We start from the raw sequence: 10560 nt of genomic DNA, 5'->3' as shown, positions 1-10560 counted from the left end.
AGGGAACTGAACAAGAAAGAAGAATTATTTTAAAGGTTTAAAAATACCAAGCTGGAACAGGCAGAAGGTGAAGTCCACCAGCTTTATACCAGAATATGCAAGTGAAAAAACCAACCAACCAAACCAAACCAAACCTCAATCATACTTCAACAAAGTTTATATTATAGTAATAGCTAGGACACCAGATAGGGAATGTGGCTGCATTGTGCTCATGCTCCACAAAAAGAAGAACCTCACAAAAGTCCCTATCCAGAAGGCCTAAAAATCTACTCAGACCTATCTGTTTTGGTGGGCAATACTGGCACACTCCTAGTATCCTTGACACCACTGAGAAAAGTGGCCATTACGGTGATATTTCCTGAGTCCGTACAGGTGAGAAAAAGCATTCTAGATCCACTTAGTGAATATCCATTTTATTCTATGGTGATTTTAGAGGTGAAATATGAACGAAGAGATTCTCCTAAAACCACTTCTGCAACAATGTAGAATTATGGAGCAGCAAAATGAACATTGAAGGAATTAAAGAAAAAAATACGCAATAACATCTACAAAAGTATCAAAGAGTCAGACTTCCTTCCATCCTTTCCACGTAACATGAGAGGTTGGAATTGGCAAGAGAAAAGTGTTGTAGATTTATTTACAATTTCATTAGTTATGATAAGGTGTATCTATGAATATATTTGTTTTCAAAATTCCTGATCCTGCTCTGCCACTCCACAGAGGCTGGTATTCTCCTTAAAATCTGCCAATCTAAGATAGTAAAAAGAGCATTCTTACAGTTGCAGTGGGTAAGGAGATGAAAAGCATGAGGTCTGAGAATAAAAGGAGTTGCCTCTGGTGCTACCCTAGGGAAAAGTTGAAGTGATAGCAGAAGGAATGGGGCATGGGAAAGAAATAGATGCTTATTGCCAAGGTGCTGCATGATTGGGGAAAAAACAGTCCATGACCAATTTTCTGGGGCCATCTCTACTTAAGACTACTTCCAAACAGCTGGGAATTGATTTTCTGTTCTTCTGCCATCTCAGTCACTCAGCCAACCACATGATTTCTGGCACAAGGTTAGTAACACTTTAATATCCCTCTGACCCAAAACTGATGAAGGCTTTGTGGTAACTGCAAAAGATGGTGTCAGCCTGGGCTTGAGGAGTTGCTTTATTTTTTGGGAAGAAATATATTTTGTTGTGTTGTTTTGCTTGTAACTCACACAGGAGAAAGTATGTCTTTTTCTTGAAAGATTCCTTTCCGCTAAAGAGGACTAGCATGACTCTCCTAACCTGAATTCAGGTAACTCTGGGATAACCAGAGAGGCATGGGAAAATGGCAGGGGTGGGAATAAGACACCTTTTCAACCAAAAGAAAGGACACTGGCTCCAGGAGAAAAAAAAAAAGTTTTTAAAAACTGTTCCTTTTTCTACAAGAGGAACCAAGTGTTTTGAAGATACTCCCTTAGACAGGTGTTTAAAGTCAGCTTTGTTCCATTTAAGTAACAAGCAGGGAGTACCAGATTAACTCCATTCAGCATTAGGCAGCACTTCCCTCAGAAAAGCATGTAACCTTTCTGGTCCTTGTAATCACAAGTGCAGAGCAGGACTACTAACAGATGATATACTGTTTTATCCAGAGAGAAGATATGGCTTTTTGTTGCTGTGACACATTTGTTTCAGAGAATTGCTTGTTCAGAACTCAGAAGAATGAAGAGAGCTGTGGATCCTGAAGCATTTATGAATATAGTAAGTTGCTCAGCAGAGTGACCCGGGGTTAGAAGGAATGCATGTCTTACACCAGAGGGGTTTCTAGCCTTTAGAAATAAGAAGGTAGATAAGATGCCTTTAATTAACCCATCCTCTCTAATCACTCTATATACTACTCCTTTCTCTTCTGTTCCTTTTTTTCTCAATATGTAACAGCTTCTGATAGAAATCAAGGCAACACCTTTCCTTAGTAAATCTCCAGAGTTAGTATCCTTTTAAATACTGGTTACCAGTTTGCTATTGTTGACAATGTCTCCCTATCTGAAAGAATGATCATCTGGAATGTCAGCATTTCATCACCAAAGGCAACTCTAAATAACTAGTGGATTATGTTTCCTCCTTTGTTGAATGACCAGCATAGATCAGAAATGGCCAACTTTTCAGAAGAGCTCCTCTTGCCAAGAAAGCCTGTTTAGATCTTTAGTCACTCATTAAAATCTTGGTTTTTCTGTCCTGCACGACAGATTACACTGAGTTATTCTCTGAGTACAAGTTATAAAAAACAATTATCTTTTGTAACAAAACAGGCTGAATGTTACAAGTCAAAACTATTTCAGAGTTTAAGATTGGCCGTGCTAGCGATTTCCCTTGGGACCGTGCAAGTGGTTGATCCTGGTTTTGGATTGCATTGCACATGAGTATTCACATACTCACATTGCATGCGCATATTCACAAAAGCCCAGTAGTGAAGCCCTCTGGATTTCTCTGAAGGTAGTTTAAATAAACTGGTTTTCATTTTGTATTGCAGCAGATCAGAAGCATGGCACCAGTAGCTCCTCATCTCAGATAGAGGAAGCATAATATTGTGCCATGAGGTTATAGTGATTCTTACATCATCAAAATGCCAGGGCTAGTGATTGTATGACAGGATAATACAGTTTTTTGCAACAGACTTTAACTGAGTAATCACTGGATACAACACAAAGAATGAAGGAATTCTGCTATAGTTCTAGGGTTAAAACATCCAACCTGACATCGCTTTATTCAGATGTTTAATATATGTAGACTAAATCCTCAGTAGTATCTGTTTTCTGACACCTCTTCATTGCAAATATCTTAAGACTATAACATATGAAATGAACTTCTGTGAGCAAATGAGTTTGTACTTTCTCTTCCAGAATGAGCTCATTACTTACAAAGGGTACCCCAGTGAGGAGTATGAAGTGACGACAGAAGACGGTTATATCCTTACCATTAACAGAATCCCTTATGGTACACAGAATCGGGGAAACCCAGGTACAGTTCTTTGATATGAGACAAAACCAACCTAGATAGGGCACATTCTGGAAAGAGATACCTTATATTTGTAAATGTCAATCCAAACTTATATACACGAGTGAAACTAGTAGAGAATTCCGGCTGCCTCCGATAACCTGCAAGATCAGTACAATTTATGTGAAGCACACTATCTATAGTACAAATTCACTCTAATATGAAACATACATCCTCATAATAAGAGTTGATGAGTACAAGTTTTGTTTTGTTTTGTTTTGTTTTGTTTTGTTTTGTTTTTGAAGAAGGTAAAGCTGCTATCTGCCCAATCAGCCTGTTTTGAGAAAACTGTTGCATCTTCTCATTTTGATTTGCTTTTGCTTACACCTGGTTGGTATTAGTGACTGATTCATACTTTGGGTAGAGGAAAACTCTGCAAACAATCCACACCTTCTTTCTATATATCAGCATTGTGAATCTCAGGCTACTGCAGTAGAGCAATACAAACAATGACTGGAGGGTGCCAGAGTTCTGTTGGTGTTAGGCAGACTGTTTTCATAAATCCTTACAGAAGCTTAGAAGAATTTCTCTCTTTACAGAAAGGGATGTTCTGTTCTTGTGATTAGTTGTCTCCCTTTAAGCTGGTGCAGATCCCAATATTGAATATGGGACAAAAAAGTCCCTGAGTACCAGAAAATCAAGACATTTTTGTTTTGTTTTGTTTCTGATTTGTTTTTCAGCTTTGAGACCTGCTGTATTTCTCCAACATGGATTATTGGGAGATGCTAGTAACTGGATCACAAACTTTCCCAACAACAGCTTGGGCTTCTTACTAGCTGATGCTGGCTTTGACGTTTGGATGGGAAATAGCAGAGGGAATCGTTGGTCCAGAAAACATCAAAATTATTCCATTAATCAAGATGAATTCTGGGCTTTCAGGTAGACTGAACCATTGGAGGGAATCTCCATTGCTCACCCTTACATATTTGTTTAAGCTGGCTAAATCAGGGATTTACATATGCTACCTTTTAAAAAGCATTCTTCACATTCACTTTTGCTGAGGCATCCCTAAACACACGTGAACTTTAATAGTGGTGGAGACTACTTTCCTCTAATTACTGCTAGAAAAGTTTCTTCAAATAAGATATAGCAGCAGAGCAACTCAGAGGAACCTGCACAGGTCATGCCTGAGCCACTCTTCAGTTATGGAGGCAGTTTTGGAAGCTATTTAAAAGCATTAGTCTGTATATTACAATAACACTAATATCACAGGAGAAAATATAAATAATTTTTGCACTTATTTTAAAGAACATTTAAAAACAGACCTTTAACGCCAAATGGCATAAAATGTGTGATTCTATGGACAGAGCTCTGATAGCATATGATCACCTGTTCCTTCTGTGTAGACCATTAAAATTCAACCTCATGCTTCTTGAAGTTATAGTCCTGTTGATGTCAAAGGAGAAAATACCTCAGAAAGCCTTGAGTAGTATCTGCCATATTAGTGCCAGAAAAACACAGAACTTGAAATAGCTGAATGATTCACTAAATGTTTCATTTTTTTCCTTGCTGAAAAGCCTGTAATAAAAATGTGAATTCAAATGGATTTTTAATTTATGCATGCCTCTCTTCAATACCCTGACTGCAGTTTTGATGAGATGGCAAAGTTTGATCTTCCAGCAGCAATAAATTTCATTGTGGAGAAAACAGGACAGGAGAAGTTGTACTATATTGGTTATTCACAAGGTACTACCGTAGGTAAGTTACACACAGCAGACCAGTGTTTCATGAAAACAGGAGTAAAACATGAATTGAGATATTATATGTACCTGGGGTTTTCATTAACTTTTTGCAGGTATAAAAAACACAGGATAAGCTGTTTTCACTATGTAGGCATTTTAAAATTATTATAAAGGCGATAAAACATAATGGGCCACGTGCACTGCTGCTGTAAGTCTGTTGACTTAGAATTATACTAGAAATTATTGTGGGCCGTGCAAATTGTTTCTTTCCAAGATGCATGGGTGTGCCCAACAGCAGATGGTCAGTTGACCATAATAAACAAAATAGGAAGAGTACAGAAAGAGAAGTCGGCCAATTTGGACAGGACATACACAGAAAAAAGAAAAAAAATTTAAAAAAAAAAGAAGAAGAAAAGAAAATATGAAATTAGATTGACCAGAAGGAAAAAATTGCCCCTCCCAATAGTATATGAAATGCATGAATGTAGATCAGAAGTGTGCTTTTATGTTCAAATGGTTTTGGAAGAAAGCCTCAAAGGTAAAATATAGGAAGTCGTCTTCTCTCTGAAGACGGAAGTAAAACTACAAGGTGGTAACACAAATCTGGGCCAAACCTTAGCCTCTGAACAACTATCAAGGTTGCTTGTAGGTATCAGAATAGCATTTATAAATACTGAAAACAGTCTAATATACAAATTATTATATTCTTAACTCCTCTTCTTTGTTTTCTCAGCTTTTATTGCATTTTCAACAATGCCACAGCTGGCTCAAAAAATCAAACTCTATTTTGCACTGGCACCTGTCACTACTATTAAGTATGCTAGAAGCCCAGCAACTAAACTCCTCTACCTTCCTGAAAAATTGCTCAGGGTATGTGATATCTTGGTTTCAATTCTCTAACCATATACTCATTTGTTCTGCTCTTATAATGGATAAACAGAAGGTACAGGGCTTTATGAAGTCTACTCATTAGCATGTGAAGTCTACTCATTAATTTATGACTGAAGCCTTTGGAAGTTCAGACTAGACATTAAGAAAAACTTTTTATCTAGGGCAATAGGAACAGGTCTAGCACAGGGACAGGTCACCCAGAGAGGTAGAGAGATGAAGATGCTCAAAGGTTTCCAAGATTCCTGTAGAGAAAGCCACAATTGATGTGCAAGCTTAGAGCTAAAATACCAATTAGAGATAACATTTAACATACCTCTTCATTAAAAGTAACATAACACAAATTGAGTAATGCCTGAGAAGGCTGATGCAATGGAAAAACACCTTATTTCTTTCTTGCTTGTGGGAGCATCATCTGGCAAATGAAGAAAAAGCAAGTGAAAACAGAACAAAAAACACCTTTCAAAAACCAACAACACAGTAGAGAAGTGTACTCTTAAAATGAATGTTACCTTTCTATTTCACAGGGTTTGCTTGGCAAAAGAGAATTTCTTCCCCAGATCAAATGTCTAAGAAGGCTAATAGTCCCTGTGTGCACCCACCGAGCTTTTGCCAGGCTTTGCAGAAAGGTCTTCTTCAGTCTGGGTGGCTGTAACCTGAAAAATATTGACATGGTAGGTATAACTCTTATCAGCTCTTCTAAGAGTTTAAGCTTCTGCTCCCAAAACTTACCCTCTATCCTGTGGTTTGAATCCTGAATTTCTATTAGTCAGCATCACATTGCGGGGAATAGACTCCAGTACTAGACAGCAATATCTGCTGGGTGCCTCATCATTGGCAAGGGACTGCTGCCTCACTCCTCAGAACAGCAACTGGCACCATCCTAACAATCAACAGCTGCTCAAAGCCCCCTCAAAACTCTGTAGTCTGCCTTCTGCCAGACCTCACCTAGGGCACTGTCTCCTGGCTCATACAGTTACTACTGGCCTTGTTGGAGATCTTCTGTATGCTGGCACACCACAGAAGAAGAAATAAAACCCCTACCCGCTTCATGTTTCCAGGACCTCTTTGCAATGGAGAAAGGAACATACGTATTCTCCGTTGTTCTCCTCCTCTAGGACTTGGACTGTCACAGATGTGCTCAGAGGCACAGGATATCTAGGGGGTACCTTAGAGAGAGTTGGCAGACACTGGGGGTTAAGACATACTTGGGCACCTTATGCCATGTACAGCTGTAGGCCAGACAATCTGGGCATGAAAATTCTGCTCCAGCATTTTCCCCAAAACACCTCAGAGCATGTTCTCTGAGGAAGGATCACACAGCAACTTATTAAGAAACCCCTGCAGGACTACAGTCTGTTTTATTTCAAACAGTTGTGCATTCCTCAGGCAGCTGCTATTCCTTTTGCTGTTCTGTCCAACAGTGATCATCTCTTACACAGAATCTGTTAGACTCCTGAAAAAAAACACCTTGTATGGGTCTAAATTGTTGATTTCTTCCTTTCCACCTGTAGATTCATTTGGATTCTCAATCATCTTGGAAAATGTTTTGGTTGGGCGTTGTCCTTTCAGTGATACTCCAAACCTGACACATGGCCACATCTGGAGTAACTCTGAGAGAGTCTCCAGTCATGCCACTCCGCTTTCTACTGGCTTTATTCATACATGACACTGTAGTGGCTTTAATATTGAAAGTGGTTTTGATGTACATCTGAATAGAAGAGAGAAAGAGAATACTCACTGCATATTTTCTTTCAGAACCGAATCAATGTGTATATTGCACAAACCTCTGCTGGAACGTCTGTGCAGAACATACTCCACTGGAGTCAGGTACTAGCAAATTCCTGGAAGACAAAATAGGTACTCACCTATGGCTGAATGGTATAAAGTGGGTAAAGCTGATATCCGGCCCTGAAGCCATTGCTGACTTCTTGGAAACACATGCAGCTTGTGGTTTACTGTTGAAATCTCAGTTCAAAGCACTGCTTTCATTGATCCTTCTTTTGCCAGCAGGATAGAAATACCCTCTGTGATACAGGTACATTTTAAGCCAACAATGAAACACTGTATTTGAGGAAAAACATATATGCTGGAAGCTGTCTATGCAAATGCATATATTACTCTTTTTATTGTGTATCCAGTACCTTTTATAAATTATGTCCACATTTCTGTACAGAGCTTACCTTAAAAAATTAGTTATATTTCCAGGCATCATCATCATCATCATGGCTTGGCTTCGGATTCCTAAAGCCTGGGCTCTGTCACAGAAGCCACTGCATGCAAGGCAGGTTTCCTGGCAGCACTGTGCAGAGCAGGAAGCAGCTGTGAACACAGTGTGCTTGCAGAAGTGTTAGTGCAACGCAGCGCACTCAAACCATGGATGTTTGAGTGATATCTACACAGGCATTTACTCCAATGAAGCAATACTTTTGGTTGTGAATTTACATAAAATATTAGATTTCATTAAGATGCTTTTGAAATTGTGACCTCAACCGCTAAAGAAAAAGGGTTACAAAGGCATGGTGGGGGTAGCTCTGCAAATTGACTCGGGTTTAATTCGGTATCTAGCCACAGTCTGGCAAGTACAGACATGAAGGAATAATACTCCTAAGCCTTCATTGTAATTGTTGTTATTACTATTAAAAGAGTTAGCAGGCACCTTACTTTCAATATCAAAATCCCATTGATGGTGTCTTTCACAGCAGTAACAACCCATGCTGTAGGCAAAACCAAGAAGCACAAGCGAAGAACTAGAAATGCAACTTCTTTATTCAAACCAGAGAGGGAAGAGAAAACATAAGAAGGAGCCACTCCCAGAGCTGAGTGAAGGCTACATGACTGTCAGAAGAGGACTCGGCAGCAGCAGTGAGGGGAAATTGTTGGAAGCAGTTGTTAATAGCAATTTTACAAACTAGAACAAATTGCCTGTGAGAGCATCCTTGGGTCATTTTGCAGAAGTCATGATTTTTTTGGTTCTCATAAAAACTTTTGACTCCTTTTCACTGATGGAGACTTTTAATTAATTTACTATTAGCTCTTTTATAGTTCTTAGAAGAACTCCTGCTGAGGATTTGGACTGGAGTCAGAGGCTCATCAGAGAGAGAACCCCAGAATATCCTGAATGCTGGCTTTGTAACTACCCTTCTCTTGTTCATCCTCTTAGGAGGCCCGTTCAGGAAATTTCCAAGCTTATGACTGGGGCAGTTTGAAGAAGAACATGGAAAAATACCAACAGGTATATTTTGGTGAAAAAATATTACTACCCTTGAACAATACAGGAGCACACAGGAAGAGAACAAGCATGCAGTAGGAGATATATTTTCAGAATCCAGGTAGAAGAAGGTATTACTACTTTCCAGTTTGGAAGTCAACAGAGAAAGCATGCAAATACTAATAGCAATAATGAATTTTTAAAAGAAAAAAGAGAGAGAGAAGACCAAAACCTTTCAACTTAATGATCAATAGGAAAAAGAAGAAGTAAGGGCAGGAAAGATAGAACATGAATTTTCAAAAGAAGAGTATATCTAGTGGGTAAGGCCAAAGCAGCATCTTGCCTACTAGCGTAATTGGAACAGTTGCCAATGTATGAGAGATCAGGGAAACAATATTAGCAAGAGGGCAGCTAGAGAGTTAATAGCTACCTCTAGATTTTGGCAGCCAGACGCAAAAGAATTTTTTCTTCTAGAAGTTCCTGAGAAACCTCTCCTCCATTGAAGACTCTAACCCAGTCCTTGACCCTCCTACCCTTTAGATCTCCACAACAGCCAGTCATTATGAGTTACATGTTTCAATGATGGCTTGCACAAAATGCTACTTTCTTTGTTTTGTCTTTAACCTCCTTGCCCCTGCAAAGTCACTGGATGCCTTCTAGGTTTTGTCTTGTGAGAAGAAATGGGATAATTACTTCTCTATTTCCCAGAAGCAGGAGTCCGATGCTAGTACTTCTCTCCTGCTTCTATAAGGCCCTACAGAAGTCACTGCATGCTCCTCCTCATCCTTGTCATGTGTTGTGTTTTCTAACTAGACTGTGTATGTCTTCTGCAGCTGACCAGTACTCCAAAAGGACCAAGATAGGGGCTTATCCAGAGGCATCCTGACATTTTCTGTCTTGTTCCAGGCTTCTGCCTTATGACTTCCTAGCTGAGAATTCGTTGTCAGCTCAGGAGTCATTTTTCCTTTGGCTGCGCTATCAGCTGGGTCATCCCTGCAAGCACAGACAGAAAAGGCAAGCAAGGGCGCTTCCTTCCTGTTTGCTTTGGACACCTCTATTTTGAATAGTGACAGATGAAAGCCCCAAATGCATGTTTAAATTTTGCTGTACTTTCCTGGACATTGATTCCTGTACTACTTCCTGTTTTCCAGGCTACTCCTCCTCTGTACAATGTAGGAGAGATGACTGTACCAAATGCGGTATGGACTGGGGAACAAGACTTGCTCGCAGATCCCAAGGATGCAGATATTTTACTATCTCAAATTCAGAGCCTCATCTATCACAAGAGGATTCCTGAATGGGCACATCTCGATTTCATCTGGGGATTGGATGCGACCTTGCACATGTACAATGAAATTATTGATCTGATGCAGAATTATCCTTAATCCACAATCAGTACCCATATCCAACTTATTCAATGACACTCACTTTCACTAAGTACGAACAAAACCTTCTTTTGCATCAGATGGTTTCTGCTGGAGTCAAAGATTTTCTCCTGATGCTATTTTCACACCACAGGTCACTTCAAGGCTTTTTGCATTCTGATGGTGGACTTTGTATTTTCTGTCGATCTTGTGGGTCAGTAATCACTTTTTAATTGATACAGCTGTACTTTGATAAAAGAAGACAGCAGCCTGCTCTCTTCTCAGTTTATTGGGCTGGCAGCTATAGAATGGTATAGTGTAAGCCAATAGTAATTCTAGCATTTATGCTATTGATTAATTTCATTATTAGATGAGACAATAACAAGAAAGTA

At 39.4% G+C, this 10560-nt stretch overlaps 1 protein-coding gene across 1 annotated transcript; it reads left to right on the top strand.

Moving 5' to 3' along the window:
* Positions 1–1002: 1002 nt before the first annotated feature.
* Positions 1003–10189, top strand: LOC104493552 (lipase member M-like). Its single transcript, XM_010136261.1, has 10 exons — positions 1003–1058; positions 1622–1730; positions 2870–2987; positions 3704–3902; positions 4612–4721; positions 5439–5575; positions 6121–6267; positions 7352–7423; positions 8757–8828; positions 9956–10189. The coding sequence occupies exons 1-10, from the start codon at positions 1042–1044 to the stop codon at positions 10187–10189; spliced, it is 1215 nt and encodes a 404-aa protein (XP_010134563.1). The 5' UTR covers positions 1003–1041.
* Positions 10190–10560: the final 371 nt, after the last annotated feature.

Source organism: Buceros rhinoceros, unplaced genomic scaffold, assembly GCF_000710305.1.
Source record: "Buceros rhinoceros silvestris isolate BGI_N320 unplaced genomic scaffold, ASM71030v1 scaffold4675, whole genome shotgun sequence".
NCBI lineage: Eukaryota > Metazoa > Chordata > Aves > Bucerotiformes > Bucerotidae > Buceros > Buceros rhinoceros.
Note: the sequence above shows the minus strand (reverse complement) of the source record. Positions and strands in the feature narration are given on the sequence as shown.